Below are 19,732 nucleotides of genomic sequence, written 5' to 3'. Positions count from 1 at the left end.
GGCCAGAAACACTTTCCAAGTGATAGAATGGAACCTACACGAGTAATCCAGATGAAGATGCAGTAAATAACAAGAAAAAGGGCACAATGGATATGACCCATTGCACATACTCAGGCCATTATATGACCATTTGCAGAATGCATGCAAGTCATTTTACCATCCCTGTCAACACCTCTCAATAGATGAATGAATGGTGGCCACAAAAGCTGAAATTGGAATGTGTCCATACATCAAAAATAAACCCACCAAGTTTGGCATAAAACTCTTTGTGTAGGCTGATTCCAGCAATGGTTATACCAGTGATTTCTCTGTCTATACAGACAAATCCTGCTTCACATCTGGACATGAACTTTCATATGACTCTGTTTTGGGCTTGATAGATCAAACTTACCTCGGAAGTGGTTGTCACCTGTACTGTGCTAACGTCTACACAGCACAAGCGCTTCAAGGAGCTTCTTTCTTTGAAGGTTCGTGCATGTGGCACATACAGGGACACCATGAGAGAAACCCTGACCACAAAAGTAAATGCAATAACAAAAACGTACAGCAGAGGAACGATAAGGTGGTGTGAAAGGGAGAGATTGACAGTGAAAGACCCAAAATATCCCCATCCCAACCTCAGTGACAGAATACAATAAGTACATGGGCGGTGTAGATTTATCGGACCAGCTGATCTAATATTATTCAGTGCACCATAAGACAAGGTGGTACAGAAACTTATTTCTACACTTCATAGACACTGCAGCCACAAAGTCTACATCCTTTACAAAGAACTGTGTCAGATGAAACAGAAACAACCCATGACTCACAAGTTCATGGAGACCCTCTCTGCTGAACTTTGTGGCTATTTGTCGGACACAACACCATACACACTTGCCCCACCATCCAGACCAGCCACACAGATCTGCATCCCTGTGGCTGTAAACCCAGATGCAGAAAGGCTGAAAAAGGCCACAGAAGGAAAGCTGTCCTGTGTTCAGTGCAAAAAAAAAAATAAAAATAAAACATTTAAATAAATTTTTTAAAAAAAGCATGTGGAGCCCCCCCTTTTCCACTCAGTATTGATAATTTTTGGGCACTTAGAAAAATATATATATAGATTCCTTTTTGTTTTGTAAAATAAAGAAATTCAAGTTTTTTTCTTTTTTTAAAAATAATTTTTGGCATTATAACTGTTACACTGCACAAAAGACATGTTTGAGTTCTCCCTACTTCTAGCCATGATTGTGCTGTTTCCATAGAGGTGCAGGACTTGTATATTGCAGTGAAAAATGAGCCCACAGTGAGTAAAAATGTGACAGGACAGCAAAAAACTGTTTTACCACAGGTACAGAATTTGGATGGGATGAATGGAATTAATTAATAAACAGGATCGTAGTTCACAAGAGCGATGCTTACTGCAGGGTTATCTCCTTTCTCCTTCCATGTTTTATTGTGTATACAGATGACTAATAATTGTAAAAAATCACCATATAGTAAAATTTGCTGACGAAAGTGTTATTATGTCTCTTCTCAGTCAGATCGCTCACATAGACCCATAATGCAGATCTTTTTTAGATTTAAATCCAAAACTAAAGAAATGATAGTCTCATTAAAACACAGTCTCCCAACAGCCATTAATGGCATAAATGTTGAAATTGTCCAGAACTATAGATACTTGAGAACTTTGTTTGATGACAGATTGAGATTTGGTGACAATACATATGTCATTCTTAAAAAGGCTCAGCAGCTTCTTCTACTGTCTACGTAAAGTAAACTCCTTTGAAGTACATCAGAGAATATTGACAACATTTTAGTCCTCTTAGTGAAAGTATTTTAAGTTTTTCCATTGTTAAAAAGGACAAGAACCTATTGCGTTATTAACCTCAGATCTAAACTTATTGGCAAAACACAAAAGATCCCTTAAAGAGCTTAAAGGAGCTGTAAGCAACATTCACTGCCACTACATGTCGCACTAGAGCACCAGCACCTCAGACCAAAACAAATGGGCGCTACAGCCCACCAGACTCCATTGAGAAAAACAGTAATTTTACCTGGCAGATCGTCGTAAAATAAAACTCACCAAAACCGTCTTTGTTAATCTTCCCACTGTTCCAGTAACCAGCTCTGGTTTGGTCGAAATAAACCCATAATTCACCACATTAGATGAGAAAAGAAACAGCTCTCCTCACAGGAGGGACTCACGTGCACTAACACGCACTAACATGCACGCGCGTCCGGACCGGCTGTATAAACAAACACAGAACAGAGAGGCTGCGATAACACAGGCAGAGGGGGTGTGATGTCATCCTCTGCTCAGGACGCCATTACTCCACTATATCTTTACATAGCAAATAGTTGTTTGCTGCTATATTAATGTTCAGAATCTCATTTACAGAACCTTTAATACAGAAGAAGTCCTCATAAAAAACACAAGATTATCAATGACCCCACACATGTCCTCAGACTACTTTAAGCTAAGGCCATCAGGAATGAGTTTTAGATTGCTTGTATGTAAAACAAATAGAAGGACATTTGGTTTTATATCTCAGAAGCCATTAGACTTGTGAACAGCTGCAGTACAAGAAATGGTCAGTTGTGTATAGATTGATAAATGCACTTGCATTTCACACTTTGATAAAATATGCCTTTTTGGTGATTGATATTGTTGGCCAGCTGCCGTTAATCTAGGCATGGGACGATATGAAAATTTCATGTCACGATTATCCCCGCCAAAATAAGAGCGATTCCGATAATCATCAAAATATGCTTAAAACTCTTGAAATGGCACTAAAACACACTAGAATCACTTTATCTTACATTTTGTTAAGAAACAAATATTTTGATTGCATCACGGAGGGGACATATTTTTAGTGAAAAAAATCAACAAGACAAGCTTAAACAAAAACAAACAAGCTTAAATAACAGTGAAAACAGTGTCCAGATGACTACGACTGAAACCTTTTCTACGATAGAACACTCCTGGACGAATGAGGGACTACACCGTCTTAAGCTTAAATAAGGTAATCATAAAGGTCCCCTTGCATCAATAAAGGATAAATAAAATAAATAAAAAATAGCAACATTGTGTGAGTCTGTTTTTTCTTACATGATAATTCCTGTATTTTTTAAATCAGGCTCTATTTGAGTGAAGAAATACAGGAATTATCCGTTAACAAAAATAAAGTCCCATTGGCACTGGGCTTTTAAAGTCACTCATGAGAATATTCACGATTATCCCAATAATAGAAATTCACCACGATCAACTTGAGTGTTTGTTATCCTGATCAGCGATAAAAATCGAATATCGTCCCATCCCTACATTAATCCTTGTATATTTCAACTCTTAAAACTGAAGCTCAAGGATGGATCGATAACTACTTCAGACTTGGCAGGTGATTTTTATGTTGCTTTACTGTTTATTTTGTATGTTAGCCTGTTGAACTTGGCTTTAGTAAAGGCTGAGACGCTGTTAGACTAATGTTGTAATATTGAAGGCCAGACAAGAGAAATTGTGTGAATGTTAGGCCTTATCTGAAGCCAATTAAATAAAGTAGGTTGGATGAGGAAAACTGTTTCACATTGCTTTTTATGAAACTTCATAAACTTCTTTTTTGGTAGGTGGTTGTGACGTAGTGATCACTTATACAATCATATTCGAGATGCGATTTGAAAATAGCCAGTAATATGTTTGTGAATGTGTGATGAATCTGGTGACAGAGACAGACTACAAGAGCTGTTGTATTTAAATGTTCATGACAGACCTGTCCAGAGGTACACAGACTATTGTACATACAGAGTATACTTTGGGTTTTCTGCCAAATAAATGCTGCTGAGATGCCTAATCCTACCACTTGTCTAACTCTGAGAATGAATCACATTGCATTCACTAATTAACCTGCATTATGGGGCAGGCTACTCCTCTCAAAACACATGTAGGCCTATACCTCATTTTCATTCCAATAAGCCAATTAATGAGCCAATAAACACCTCTGTTTTTTTAAATAATTTTTTTCCTTTCTAAAGATATGTTCCCTTACGTTGCCAATAGAGTGAAAAGAGGTAGAATCATGTTTTGAGTGGAGTCTTCTTTTCCTTTCGGCTGTACCCTTTCAGGGGTCGCCACAGCGAATCATGTGCCTCCATCTAACCCTGTCCTCTGCGTCCTCTTCACTCACACCAATTAACTTCATGTCTCCTTCTTCGTCTTTGACCAACAATAGTCCAATTTCCACCGGTACCCTGTAGGTCAACAGCACCGGTGGCAGTCGTTGTTAACCCGGGCCCCAACCGATCCGGTATGGAAGTCATTTTCACGATTTGCATTTTTAATTTGGCATGTGTTTTACGTCGGATGCCCTTCCTGATGTTTTGAGTGGAGTATCCCTTGTATTTTTGTAATACCGTGATATAATACAGTCACTGTAAAAAACTAAAACAAAAAATACTGTGATATAAATTTTAGGTCATATCGCTCACCCCTAGTAACTTGCTTATGCAGGTAACTTCAGGAGTAACTTTGAGACATCGGGTGTGACTTGCAGATTAACCTGTGCTACGAAAGGTGCCTGAGGTATGATGTCATGGCAATTTATGCTGCATCTCTAAACTGCTCCAAGCAGGTTATCTTCGTGGTTAACTCGATGTTAAATAGCCTACATGACGATGGTGATGTGGTTCCTGGACAAAAAAAAACAAACAAAAAAACCCAATATTTTTCAGGGTGTTTCTCTTGTAAATTTCTGACTATAATGTCAGAGAATATTCAAGTTTTTTTACTTGTGTTTTTTTCTCTCGTAAATTTACCACTTTAATCTTCGTATTTTTTTTAAACCTACAATGGCCCTAATACGTTGCTGTACATGAGTCCATAAGACAAAATAGAGAACATATGACGAGAACACTGTAACGTTACTTAAGAATTCACTTTGTCGGCAATGCGCTGCCATGTTGTTAGATTTGGCCGTTAACGTTTCTTTAAACTCTTCATTTCCTGACATTATCAGAGTGCATTCTTCTAGGGAAAAATTAGGAGCATGAGCCATTATGAAAAAACTCGCCAGACCTTGTTGTGAGCAGTTTCTTGTACGAACTATTTTCTTTCTACCCATAGTTCCTACATGAAACTGCTTACATCTTATCTGTGGATTATCGAGTAACCAGGTCATGATTTCTGGAAACAGAAGACGTTGCTGTTGAGTTTTTCAAGTGTATTTTTTTGGCGCTTTGAGCACCACAAGCCGAGTGCCATATAGCTCTATTATTTTAAAAAAAATGCAGACATGTATACGGCCGATATCGCCAAAACTCACACCAAAGCAATCTAAATGGATAAATCGCACTACAGGTAAGAGCAAAAATATGTATTTTTGATTTTGGGGTGAACTGTCCCTTTAAAAGATTTCAAAGACGTTTGATTGGTTGGTTATGGAAAAGAGAGGCTCTCAATGCTCTAGGAAGATGAAGAGCTGCTGCAGCTGAGAGGTTCAGGCATCTCATAAGGGCGTCCCTGGGATACCTCTCAGGAGAGTGAGAGGTACAGACCATGAAAGTTGTTAGTATTTTACATAACACTTTAGAATTCAAACTGTACATTGGAACACTTGCTTGTCTGTATACTGTGTATACTGTATACCAGTTGAGAGCTGCCATGTTTGTCAGTGTACGAAAATGCAATGGTGGCATTTTCAGGAATGACAATAAATTTAATCTTTAAAAAAAATATAAATAAAATAAAAGCATCTCTTCCTCATCCTACCTTGATGTTGCCCATGGCCATGTGCTGTAGCACCCAGATGCGGTGGGACCAGGCATTGTAGTTGCTGGGATAGCGGCAGGCAGCATCAGAGCACACCTTCATCTCTTGGTGTAGTGTCCTGGCCAGATGGTCACTGAGCTGCTGGCTCCTCTCTGCATCAGCCAGCTCTGCTTCACCCTGCTGCTGCTTCCTGCTGCGGCCCACAGCAGAGAACTGACGCAGGATCTGCTGCAGCACCCAGCGTCTGCAGGGAGACAACAACTGCCGAGTTAGATAACTCCATTATCCTGGTGAACGGTTACTGCTAATCCACTTTTTACAAGACAATCACAATGTCTCTCCATCAGTCACTTTTGCCACTGAAGGTGTGAAGTCCCACTTACTCGCTCCAGTCAAAAGGGAAGTATTTTATCTGCCATTTGCTGTTATAATGGAAAGGACTGACTGCTGGATGTGCTGCACTAAGCGTATTGTCTCATTTCCGGTCACCAGTGTTTGTGTGTTACTAGTAGCGCATTTTTGCTACTCTAGCTCATCAGTTAATCAGTTAATTTTGTTTGATTCTTTATTATAGTGACTAACTACCCACTATACATTTAAAATGTACACTAGTTCTGCTCAAGCACTCATAGCGCTCTCCTTCTTTTAACGACTTTTTCGCTAATCACACAGTTTACGCGCTATTCAGTTTTGCTAGCTACCGTTCTTTAGCTTAGCAGCTAGCAATGGCTTCTTCCTCTCACTCTTCTGCGCGGTGTGTCAAATGTTTAGCTATTCCTCTGCCTCCCTTAGTGATAATGGTACATGACATAAATGTAGCTTATTTGTAGTGTTGGAGGAGAGTCTTTGTGAATTGGAAACGTGGTTCTGCACCATGGGAATTCAATCATTAGCTGCTGTAGTTAGCCAGCCCCCAGTAGCCGGTGCGGACCCACCAGAGGTAGCTCCTGTTAGCTGTCACCCGGCTGCTCGGGAAACCAGGGAGGCTGGGTGACTGTCCGAAGGAAGCATAGACCTAAGCAGAAGCCCACGGCTCACCACCAACCTGCTCACGTTTCTAACAAGTTCTTCCCACTCAGCGACATACCCGCTGAAAAACCAGCTCTGATTATTGGCAGCTCCATTTTGAGAAATGTGAAGTTAGCAGCACCAGCGACCATAGTCAAATGTATTCCTGTGGCCAGAATGGGTGACGCTGAATCTTATTTAAAACTGCTGGCTAAGGATAAATGTAAATACAGTAAGACTGTTATTCACGTCGGCGGTAATGACTCCCGATTACGCCAATCAGAGGTCACTAATGTTAATGTTGAGTTGGTGTGTACATATGCAAAGACAATGTGGGAATCCGTAGTTTTCTCTGGGCCCCTGCCAAACCTGACCAGTGATGACATGTTTATCCACGTCTTCATTCCGCTGCTGGCTGTTGAGGTGGTGTCCAGCAAATGATGTGGGTTTTGTAGATAATTGTCGGACTTTCTGGGGAAGACCTGGTTAAGAGAGACAGCATTCATCCCACTTTGGATGGAGCAGCTCTCATATCTAGAAATCTAGAGTTTATTAGTGGACCTAAACCAGACAACTCAGAGATGAGAACATGAGGCAGAGTTTCAGTCCTACACGCTTCTCTGTGCTTCTAGGGCAGTTACCCACCCAAAATTCCTTAGTGACGGTGTCTGCCTTCCGATCACTTAAATTAAAAAAATCAAAAGTAAACATAAGGGGAGTTATACATTAAAACCTAAACAAAATTACCATCGCTGAAATAGCACAACAAAATAGGAGAATTCAATGAGGACTCTTAAACATCAGACCTCTGATATTAAATCGTAGTACAGCTTTAGATGACAAAGTATCATCTGAAACCCGGCTGAGTCATGAAGAATATGTTAGTCTAAATTAATCCACTCCGCCCAGTCATATTAATACTCACATTCCTCGAGGCACTGGCTGAGGAGGTGGAGCTGCAGCCATCTTCAACTCAAGTCTAAATCAATCAACCCTAAATCTAAACTAAATTATAACTAATTTGAAAGCCTTGTTCTTAGTCTTTCACACCCAACCTGGAAAACACGACAGCCAATTCTATTTGTTATAGTGTACCATGCTCCTGGTCCTTATTCTGAATTTTTATCTGAATTCTCAGAGTTTTTATCAAGTTTAGTCCTTAAAACAGATAAAGTAACTATTGTAAATGATTTCAATATTCATGTGGATGTTGCAAATGATAACCTTAGTACTGCGTTTCTCTCATTATTAGATTTGATTGGCTTTTGTCAGAGTGTACACTTTTTTTAACCTTCTTCCTTGTTGTGTTATATGGCATTGAAATTGAACATTTAATAGTCTTTCCACAGAATCCTTCATTATCGGACCATTATTTAATAACTTTTGAACTCCTATTAATGGACTACACGCCATTAAGCAAAAACTCCTACTCTAGATGTCTATCTGATAGTGCTGTAGCTAAATTTAAGGAAGCAATCCCATCTGCATTTAATTTGGTGCTATGTCTCAATATAACAGAGGACTCCTATGCTAATTTCAGCCCCTCCCAAATTGACCATCTTGTTGATAGTGCTGCAGGCTCACTGCGAACGACACTCAACTCTATCGCCCCTCTAAAAAAGAAGATAATAAAACATAGAAGGTTAGCTCCATGGTATAATCCAAATTAAAGCAAATATCACGAAAACTTGGAAATGGCGTTCCAACAACCTGGAAGAATCTTGTTTACTCTGGCAAGATAGTCTTAAAACATATAAGAAAGCCCTCCGTAATGCCAGAGCAGCTTACTACTCATCATTAACAGAAGAAAATAAAAAACAACCCCAGGTTTCTTTTCAGCACTGTAGCCAGGCTGACAGAGTCATAGCTCTTTTGAACCATGTATTCCTATAGCCCTCAGTAGTAATGACTTCATGAGTTTCTTCAATAATAAAATTTTAACTATTAGAGAAAAAAATTCATCAATTCGACACCATTGATCATCACATCCTATTACAAAGACTGGAACATTTAACTGGCAAAACCGCACTAAGCTGGTTTAAATCCTATCTATCAGATCGATCTCAGTTTGTACACGTTAACGGTGAGTCCTCCGTGCACGCCAAAGTCACGGAGTTCCACAAGGTTCTGTGCTTGGACCGATTCTATTCACCTTATATATGCTTCCTCTAGGCAATATTATTAGGAAACACTCCGTAAACTTTCATTGTTATGCGGATGATACCCATACCCACAAATAAAAACCTGGATGACCTGCCATTTTCTGATGTTAAACTCTGACAAAACTGAAGTTACTGTACTTGGCCCGAAACACCTCCAAGACACATTATCTAAAGATATTGTTGCTCTAGATGGCATTGCCCTGGCCTCCAGCACCACCGTAGGGAACCTCGGAGTTATCTTTGATCAGGATTTATCCTTTAACTCCCTCATGAAACAAACTTCAAGGACTGCCTTCTTTCACCTACGTGACATTGCAAAAATCAGGCACGTCTCAAAATGATGCCGAAAAATTAGTGCATGCATTTGTTACTTCTAGGTTGGACTATTGCAATTCCTTAGTATCAGGCTGCCCGAATAAGTTGCTTAAGACTCTCCAGATGATCCAGAATGCCGAGGCACATGTACTGAAAATAACTAGGAAAAGAGATCATATTTCTCCAATATTGTAGAAAAGGTTTCAATCGTAGTCATCTGGACACTGTTTTCAGAATCAAGACGTTTCGGCTCCCATCCGGAAGTCATTCTCAATTTTGAAAAATGGTCTGAGAACTCAGAAATTTAAGATAATCTGTGTTACTTAAGCCCTGCCCTCAGGAAGGAGTCTTCCTGAGTTTCTGCTGTTTACCCTGCCTAGTTTCACCTGACCTTCTTTTGTTTCCATGATGGCCCAGTAATAAGTAATCAGTAATCAGGCCTATTGTTTTCTGGCTGCACCTCCCTCATCACTGTTAAGTACCTGATTAGCATATGATTGGCTTGACCATGGTGATAATACACTGTAGTGTTGTCACGATACTAGAATTTCTAACTTCGATACCTTGAAAAATATCGATATTCTATACCATTTTCGATACCACGGAGAAAAAAACTGCCACAATATTAAGGGGTTATTTTTTTATTTAAAGCTAAATATAACAAGTCTAGAACATATATTTTACATTAACAAAACTGTCCTGAGGTAGTGCACTTGTTCAAAAGCCTCTCAGATTGCATTACATTCAAAAACCAATAAAGTGCAAGTAAAAAAAAAAGTGCAATCTTTTGTATTTCCAAGTAAAATCAAATCACAATGTCAATAAAAGATACTTAAACTTCAAGCAAAAACAAAATCAGTGCAATCTTATGCATCAAGTATCAAATTAGTAAACAAAATAATTAAATGGAATCTGTTGCTGCAGTTTTTGACCACACTTTTAAAATGAACTGAATGACCTAATCTAAGAACTTAGGTTAATGGTAATAGATATTTGTTAACATGAATAAGCAATGAAAAATACTTACAAAACATTTGTTAATCAAAGTTAAAAGTTGATTTAAACTAACATTCACTAATACATGTACTAATTAAAATCCAAAGTTCTATTTGTTAATATTTTTTCATTGGACCAGAGCTAACATGATCCGTTATATTTTTATTACCTAATACCTACTGTTATCAAAGATTAAAATATACTGTAACAAATGCATTGCTCATCGGTCATAAAAGCTGGTTAATACATTAACGTTATTTGATGAACAGATTTAAACGCAAACGTGCGTGCATCACACTCGAAAACAGTGCTCACTGGATTGACATGAAGTCGTCAAGTCACAGCCACAGAAACAGCCATTAGGAAGAACAACATGACTGAAGCAGAGGCTGCAGACCTGAGGCTACGTGTCACTGCTACATTAAAGAGTGCCAAACCACCTCCTTCCAACATTACATCCGAAGAGAGGAGGGCACTCTCAGCACTGCAGAAGGATCACAGCATAAACATTCTACCAGCAGACAAGGGTCGCTGCACTGTGATTCTGAACACAGCCGATTATGAAACCAAGGTCAACAACCTTCTTGAAGACACAACCACATATCAAAAACTTAAGAGATCCAACCAATGGCTACAAGAAGAAGGTTATAGACTGTCTACAGAAGCTTGAGAAGGAGGAGGTGATAGACAGGCCTCTGTACCACAGACTATACCCTGGGGAGGCCATTCCCTGCATCTATGGCCTTCCCAAAATTCACAAAGAGAATGTTCCACTCAGACCCATCGTGTGCAGCACAGATTCCATCACATACAACATAGCCAAACATTTGACTACAATCTTGGCTCCGTTGGTGGGGAACACAGTATATCATGTGGAAAACACACAGAAATTTGTGGACAAAGTGAAACATCTCCAGTTGGACCCAGATGACGTTATGGTTTCTTATGATGTAGTGTCCTTGTTCACTTGCATCCCAACCTCAGAAGCAGTGACAGCGGTGATGAGAAGACTGCAGGAGGACTCCACCTTGCAGCAAAGGACCAAGCTTACACCTGAACACATATGTAAACTATTAGACATCTGTCTCAACACAACCTACTTCCAATTCCGGGGACACTTCTACAGACAGATTCACGGCTGTGCTATGGGCTCTCCGGTCTCTCCCATTGTGGCCAACCTGTACATGGAACAGTTTGAGAAGAAGGCATTATCCTCGTTCCCGGGCACACCACCAAGTCATTGGTACCGTTACGTGAATGACACCTTTGTGAAAATCAAGAAACAAGACTTGGAAGCGTTCTCAGAGCATATTAATACGGTGGACCCCAACATCAAGTTCACGCGTGAGGATGCTAAAGAGAACCGCTTGGCCTTTCTTGATTGTTCTACTCTCAGAGGAGAGGACGGAAAGCTCCAGATAGAAGTGTACAGGAAACCAACACATACGGATCAATACCTGCTCTTTGACTCACACCATCCACTACAGCACAAGCTGGGTGTAATCCGGACATTACAACACAGAGCCAAAGAAGTGCCCACAGGCTCAGAGGGTAAGAAGAAAGAGGAAAGGCATGTCCAGAATGCACTCTCAGCCTGTGGTTATCCTACTTGGGCTATTAACAAAGTTAAAAGAGCCAAAAAACAGGACAAAAGTGTAACTGAACCAAGAAGGAACGGTGTCTCCATTCCTTATGTATCTGGACTGGACAGCACGATGTTCCTGTCTTCTTTAAACCAGGCAACACTTTAAGACAGAAACTCGTTCACCCTAAGGACAAGTTACCTACACAAAAACAGAGCAATGTTGTCTACTCCATTCAGTGCAGTAAGGAAAACTGCAAAGAACGGTACATAGGCGAAACCAAACAGCCACTTCACAAAAGACTTTATCAGCACAGACGACACACCAACTCAGGAATACAGAGCGCCGTGCATTTGCATTTAAAAGCTACAAACCACACATTTGAAGACAGTGAGGTGAAGATTCTTAGTAGAGAGAAGAGTTGGTTTGAACGGGGCGTCAAGGAAGCCATTTTTGTGAAGAAAGAGAACCCCTCTTTGAACAGAAATGGTGGTCTGAGATTTAATCTGCCCAAAGTCTATCAGAGTGTATTATCACCTTGGTCACGCCAATCACATGCTAATCAGGCACTTAACAGTGATGAAGTAGATGCAACCAGAGAACAATAGGCCTGATTACTGATCACTGGGCCATCTTGAAACTATTAGGTCAGTTTCAGGTGAAACTAGCTATTAACAGATACTCAGGCAGATTCCCTCCTGAGGGCAGGGCTTATGTAACTCAGAGTAGCTTAAATTTCCAGTTCCCGTCCAATTTTTTCACAATTAAGAATGACTTCCGGATGGGAGCCGAAACGTCTTGATTCTGAAAACAGTGTCCAGATGACTACGACTGAAACCTTTTCTACGATAGAACACTCCTGGACGAATGAGGGACTACACCGTCTCGTCAAGTCACCTTTATTTATATAGTGCTTTTAACAATACAGATTGTGTCAAAGCTCTTAACAGTATCAAATTGAAGGATAGAGTGTCAGTAATGTATAATAATAATAATAATAATAATACCAACCTCGAGAAATTCTTTATACAGATCCGGGTGTCTCTCAGGTGCTTTGCTATATTAGTGGTGTTAGCGCCTTTTGTTAGCACTGTTCTGTAGCATCTCTTGCATATTGGCTTGCTTGTGTCCTTCGGCTTTCCATGTTCATTTGCCTCATATGCAAAATATTTCCAGATAGCACTCCTGCTGTGTTCCTTATCAACCAAAGCCGGTCGCGCGGGCGTTGCACTCGCCATCTTTCCATTCACTTCACTTTTGCTAACCAGAGCGAATGAGACGAGTGCGAGTGCGCGTGTGGTGGTCGTCAACGCGCCTTTGGACAGAAGTGAAAGTGCGGCTAGTATCGATACTTTAGGAAATTAGTATTGGTACCATTCAGATATTTCAGTATCGATATTTATCAAAATATCAATATTTCTGACAACACCAATACACTGTGGTAGATCGTTGGCAGGTTGAATCTCAGACCACCATTTCTGTTCAAAGAGGGGTTTTCTTTTTTCAAAGAGAACCGCCAGGCCTTTCTTGAGTGTTCTACACTCAGGAGAGGACGGAAAGCTCCAGATAGAAGTTTACAGGAAACCAAAACATACGGATCAATATTTGCTCTTTGACTCACACCGTCCTTTACACCACAAGCGGGGTGTAATCCGGACATTACAACATAGAGCCAAAGAAGTGCCCACCAGCTTAGAGGGTAAGACAAAAGAGGAAAGGCATGTTCAGAATGCTCTCTCATCTTGTGGGTATCCTACTTGGGCTCTCAACAAAGTTAAAAGAGCCAAAAAACAGGACAAAAGGGAAACAGAACCAAGAAGGAACGGTGTCTCCGTCCCTTATGTATCTGGACTGTCTGAAAAACTACAAAGGATCTTTAGACAGCACGATGTTCCTGTTTTCTTTAAACCAGGCAACACTTTAAGACAGAAACTTGTTCATCCTAAGGACAAGATGCCCACACAAAAACAGAGCAATGTAGTTTACTCAATACAATGCAGTGAGGAAAACTGCAAAGAACGGTACATAGGTGAGACTAAACAGCCACTTCACAAAAGACTTTATCAGCACAGACGACACGCTAACTCGGGATTGCAGGGCGCCGTTCATTTGCTTCTAAAAGCTACAAACCACACAAGAATCTTCACCTCACAAGAAAGTGAGGTGAAGATTCTAAGTAGAGAGAAGAGTTGGTTTGAAAGAGGAGTCAAAGAAGCCAGTTTTGTGAAAAAAGAAAACCCCTCTTTGAACAGAAATGGTGGTCTGAGATTCAACCTGCCAATGATCTACCACAGTGTATTATCACCATGGTCAAGCCAATCATATGCTAATCAGGTACTTAACAGTGATGAGGGAGGTGCAGCCAGAAAACAATAGGCCTGATTACTGGGCCATCATGGAAACAAAAGAAGGTCAGGTGAAACTAGGCAGGGTAAACAGCAGAAACTCAGGAAGACTCCTTCCTGAGGGCAGGGCTTAAGTAACACAGATTATTTCTCAAAATTGAGAATGACTTCCGGATGGGAGCCGAAACATCTTGATTCTGAAAACAGTGTCCACATGACTACGATTGAAACCTTTTCTACGATGGAACATTCCTGGACGAATGAGGGACGACACCGTCTTATTTCTCCAATATTAGCTTCTCTGCACTGGCTCCCTGTAAAATCCAGAATAGAATTTAAAATCCTTCTCCTCAACTACAAAGCTCTTAATGGTCAGGCACCATCGTATCTTAATGAGCTCATAATACCTTATTACCCCACTAGAACACTGCGCTCCCAGGATGCAGGGTTACTTGTGGTTCCTAGAGTCTCCACAAGTAGAATAGGAGCCAGAGCCTTCAGTTATCAAGCTCCTCTCCTGTGGAATCAGGTCCCAGTTTGGGTTCAGGAGGCAGACACCATCTCCACATTTAAAAGTAGGCTTAAGACTTTCCTCTTTGATAAAGCTTATAGTTAAGGCTGGCTTGAGTGAGTCCTGACCCATCCCTTCGTTATGCTGCTATAGGCCTAAACTGCCAGGAGACTTCCCATGATGCACCTCTTTCGTCTCTCCTCCTCTCCATCTGTATGCATTTTTATCTCATTATTGCATGTTATTGTGCTTTCTCATCTCTCTCCTCTCACTTTCAGCAGGTATTTCTACCTCCGGAGCTGCAGAGACTGGATCTGTGGTTGTGGCCCACTTGCTGACCCCGTGTTCCTGCTCAACAACTGCTACTACAGTTGTTGTCATTGGCTTTGCTACTATTATTGTCATTATTATTATTCCTATTATTATTATTATTATTATTATTACTTTATTAATATTACCACTACCATTACATTATTGCCATTTTAAAATTCTAGGTGGAATTTGCATTGTGCCCCCCCTCTTAAAACCTAACACGGCAGATGGCCACCCACCACTGAATCTGGTTCTGCCTATTAAGAAGGAGATTTTTTTCTTGCCACTGTCGCCAAGTGCTTGCTCACGATGGGATTTGTTGGGTTTCTGTGAATAATATTATAAAGAGTACAGTCTAGACCTGCTCTATAGGAAAAGTGCAATGAGATAACTTCTGTTATGTATTGGCGCTATATAAATAAAATTAAATGTGTAGTATGTGTAGTCCTCAAAGACCTCATGAAACAGGGTACAAGGTACAGCTGAGGCTGATGGAAATTCAGTATTGTTAGAAGCATGTCAGCTAGTTAAACAGAAAAACAATGGATAAATAAAAAAAAATTCATATTGGTATCTGAAAGTCAAAAAGTATACAGGTCAGTCAGACGCTGAAGCAAAGCAAGGCTGTGTGCCAAGCCTTTGCTTAAATCTAATCTGTTTCTGTCTAATCTATTAATTCCCCATAATATTTAACCAATTATAAATATTCAACATTTTATATACTAAAGAACTTGACTTACAATACCCCACATCAGTCTGAATGTCTGTTACAAGTCTTTACAAGTTGCTGTTTGCTGGCAAGTCCTGCTGTTTATGTTGTCTTATTGGAAAACATGGATCTATCGACCCGTTTCCACCACACAAACTTTTCCAGGTGCCCAGGAACCATTTCAGAAACTCAGGAACTTTATCTGCGTTTCAACTGGAGGTTCCACGGTCTAATATTAGGTTCCCGAGCCGTAGTTCCTGGACCCAAAATAGTCCCTGCTCTGACTGCAGTACTTTCTGATTAGGAACTGCAGGGACTATTGTGGCAGAGTTTGCAGTGCTGAATGTTGCCGATTGGTCTAACACAAAACTGGGGGGCTGCTACAACTTTTGTGAATGAATAAGAAAAAATAACATCCTGGGTACAGCTGGAATCAACATTAGAACGAGTGGTGGACATTTCTTGTAAAGTTTATTAAAAACAAAGATTTATTCTTGACTTCCTGACTAGTCTAAACAGAAAGACATGAAGAGTGTATGCGAATGATCTGAGAGTACGACTGAACAAGGAGGGAGCTGAGAGAGGGAGCAGTGACTAAGAGGACAAAGTGAATGAGTCATCATCTCAAGTGCTGCTATCATAAAATGTAAAATCTGTTTTCAAACTAATTTGCCTAATGTTCAGATGTGGTGGAATTGCAAACAGGGACAAAAGGGACCGGTTTAGTTCCAGAGTTTAGTTCTTATGGTTCCATAGTTCCTGGAACCATCTCCAACATAACATTCTAGTCAGTGTTATATGTGGAAGTGACAATGACAAAGTTTAGAGAAGAACAGGGCGCTCTGCAACAAAGTCTTACCGGTGTATCCATGTCTCTGGGCTCTTGGGGAATTTGGTGAGGGCCAACTTTCCCAGGTAGAGGTCCTTGTCTGGGTTAAGAACTCCGCACTGCAGTAGCTCCTTTCTGCAACAACAATCAGCCATGTATGACAATAGATCTATACAGCAGACTATGGCCATTTTCCACAGGGTAAGTATAGCATGCGTTAACCACACTGATGAGTTAAGCTGTGACGATATGTATTCCATAGAAGCTTCACAGCAGTCTCACTATGTTCAGCTTTGAGTATTGTGACATCTTTTTTGTAGAGATATTGGACACTTTCAAGAGCATAGACAATGTACAGCTGACATTCCTAAGTACAAATATTTCTGTAGTTGTGTTGCAGCTGGCTGCTGTGACTGGGTGTATCTGTACTGTACCTGACATTCCATGCAGTGGTGAAGTCCGGGTTAAGCAGCAACAGAGTGCAGGTGATATCCACTAAAGCTGAGGGACACAAACATGAGCTGTTAGCTTCTCTGATTTTCTACATTTAGGGGGGGGGCGTCTGTATTTTACTTAAACAATTTTAAGAATAGACTAGTAGGGTTGGGTGGGCTTCCAGTTTTGCTAGTCCGGTCTACGAGCTTAAACCAGTTTAATTTTATGCAAACCAACTGTACTGGCATTTGTCATTATGGAACCTTCTAGCCAATTAAAAAGAGACAAGAAGCAGTTCTAACACAGGGGACAAGAACTCAAAACTGCAGTAGCAAAATACAGCTGGGCTGAAGAAATGTAACAGCCACCACCTAATGGTTAAAACTATAAACCAGTACAAAAATGATAAACATAAACCACCATGTTCTGAACAAGCACATTACAAACACTAACAAAAATTAGAATTTGTATTTTGGAACATAAAACAAACTTAAACTAGTCAGTCCAGCACTAGGCATGATGGGAAATGTGGGCCGTCGCTACAATACTCTCAGCACTGTCTGCAGCACATGTAGCAGAGTACTCATCACAGCTGAGCAGAGGGTGGTGCGGAGTTAAGCGGTGAGTTCACAGTATGCTGCCAACTAGTTTGTGAAATACATTGCTGGAAAGTTAATAAACAATGACCCCATCATTTTCCATTTTTAATATAACTAATATAATCCTGTCCCTGATGCTTATCACATCTGTTTGCTATGTTAGCAAGGTAGCTATCAAGCTATAGTTTGTCAGTATAGTCAGTAACGTAGCAGATTGAAAGAAACCTCGATTTGATCCGCTCCAGTCTGCCGTGTTAAAGTTACTGCATTGCGCTATTAATACAAACTCAACACTTCCTGTATCCATTTCAAATTAGAAGCCCTCTAGAGTTTCAGTGGACACAAACCCTTTATTTCTGTTGTGGAACGTGTTGTGGAAAAATTATTCATGGGCTCTCATTATGTTACACTCTGGAGTGGCTGAGTCACATGCGATACTTAGTTGTAAAATTCAATAATATCGGACCGGTGTGGTATTTTACTTAATATCAAACCAGTTTGAAAACGTTTAGGCTACATCGGCCCAACCCTACAGACTAGGTTTGTAAAATTAGCTTTCGAAATCTGCATCTCCTTGGCTAATGATTTGAATCATTGACGAAATAGTCGGAGGACCCATTTCAGACCACTGAATCAATAATCAGTCCACCACTCAGTTAGCCAATAGATGAAAAATGTGGCAGTCTGTAAACATTTAATTAATCAGATTAAATAGAAAAAGTTAGCAGTCTGGGCATCCAGAAGATTCGGAGTACTGGCCTTTGATAAGGAAAACACATCACCAGGACACAATCCTATATAGCGGTCACGTCCTGTCCCTGCTTCAATATGCCCTGCATCTTACTCATGCTGCAGTTGTGAGATTAAATGAGATAATAAAACCCTGGTTCCAGTACACTTTGTACAGATATGTTTTGGTTTTAGAATCTGTAAAAGACAAAATACATATCAAAAATAAATAGCCTAAACTATCTAAGAATAAAACAATATCTTTACTCATCTGCCTGTAACCTCCAAGAATGATTTTGTTGAGGTAGATGTTGAGTGAGTTACCTTCCCTGTCCAGCCAGTGTTTGCGCTGGCGGTAGAGCAGCAGCTTGTTGTGGACATATGGCAGCAGGAACTTGACACACCAGCTCTCAACACCCAGCTTGTTCTCCACCAACACAATTGGACTGCGGTTGTAACGGGCCTCTGGACACGGGATCACACCAATCTCATCACTGAGGGAACAGACACTGAGAATGAGAGCTGAGGGAGCTTTTCACTTGTTGTATATGGACATGGAATCATTCTGACAACAGATCATGTGGCTTCCCTTGTGGTATCAAGTCACATTCCCTGGAATAGCTTGACAACTTTAAAAAAATTAAAATAAAAAAATGGCTCTGTGTCTTCTAAGCCATTTCAACTGGCTCTGTACTCCAGGCTATAGCTTGACTTGTTCAGGGTAACATCAATCAGTCATAGCCGAGCTTCGTCTCCTGAAGGCCCCTTCACATTGTGATAACAGCGATCTTGCAGGTTCATGTCATGTGATGTCACACTGTGTGAGATGGGTCTCATATAATCTTGTTCACAAATTAATCTGTGTCCAACTGTATGGTATTAATTTGTGACAGGCATATCAAGAGTATGTGATGAATGTCTGGAGAATCTTAGCTTTACGAAGTATATGCAAGCAGAGACACGTGGTCAACTTGCATCACCCATCTGCAGCTAAATAAATAAATAAATAAATAAATAAAATTAAAAATTGTGCTTACTGTTGATCTATACAAGACAAGTCAAAGTGGTATCTACTTCTATATGCCTGAGCAGATAATGATCAGAGAAAGGAGATCGTGCATCCTGTATTGCTGAATCATGAGGGTAATGGCTACTAAGATCAGAAGACAAATCAGTTCAATTTGATTAGTAAAGTGTCACATTTCACATTATCACGTGGCTGGTGTGTGGTTCACTCAGCACAAAATTACACATGAATAGGTTTGCTTTGAAGAAGATCCATCTTTTCAGATGGTCAGAAGGATTTCAGGTGTGTGCTCTGCACCAGGATGTGAACAACAGCATGCTCACCAGCCTCCGCCATTGAGACTAAATGTGCAAATTCAACAGCCTTAAACTGGTGGGTCAATCATTACAAACACATGTTGTATGAACAAGTATTGTTCCAAAACACAGAACTTTA

General features: G+C 40.3%; 1 protein-coding gene across 2 annotated transcripts in view; it reads right to left on the bottom strand.

Moving 5' to 3' along the window:
• Nucleotides 1-19,732, bottom strand: part of ptar1 (protein prenyltransferase alpha subunit repeat containing 1) — a 30,465-nt gene that overhangs the window by 9,692 nt on the left and 1,041 nt on the right. For both annotated transcript variants that reach the window (XR_006378029.1, XM_044196227.1), the window contains exons 2-5: nt 18,595-18,764; nt 16,942-17,008; nt 16,538-16,642; nt 5,738-5,981 (exon numbers count right to left, since the gene is read on the bottom strand). Coding sequence is in view for 1 of the 2 variants with exons in the window: in XM_044196227.1 (XP_044052162.1) it covers nt 5,738-5,981; nt 16,538-16,642; nt 16,942-17,008; nt 18,595-18,764 (586 nt within the window). In the remaining variant the exon portion in view is untranslated. The remainder of the gene's footprint in view (nt 1-5,737; nt 5,982-16,537; nt 16,643-16,941; nt 17,009-18,594; nt 18,765-19,732) is intronic.

Source organism: Siniperca chuatsi, linkage group LG5, assembly GCF_020085105.1.
Source record: "Siniperca chuatsi isolate FFG_IHB_CAS linkage group LG5, ASM2008510v1, whole genome shotgun sequence".
Classification (NCBI taxonomy): Eukaryota; Metazoa; Chordata; class Actinopteri; order Centrarchiformes; family Sinipercidae; genus Siniperca; species Siniperca chuatsi.
This window is presented reverse-complemented; position numbering and strand designations above follow the sequence as displayed.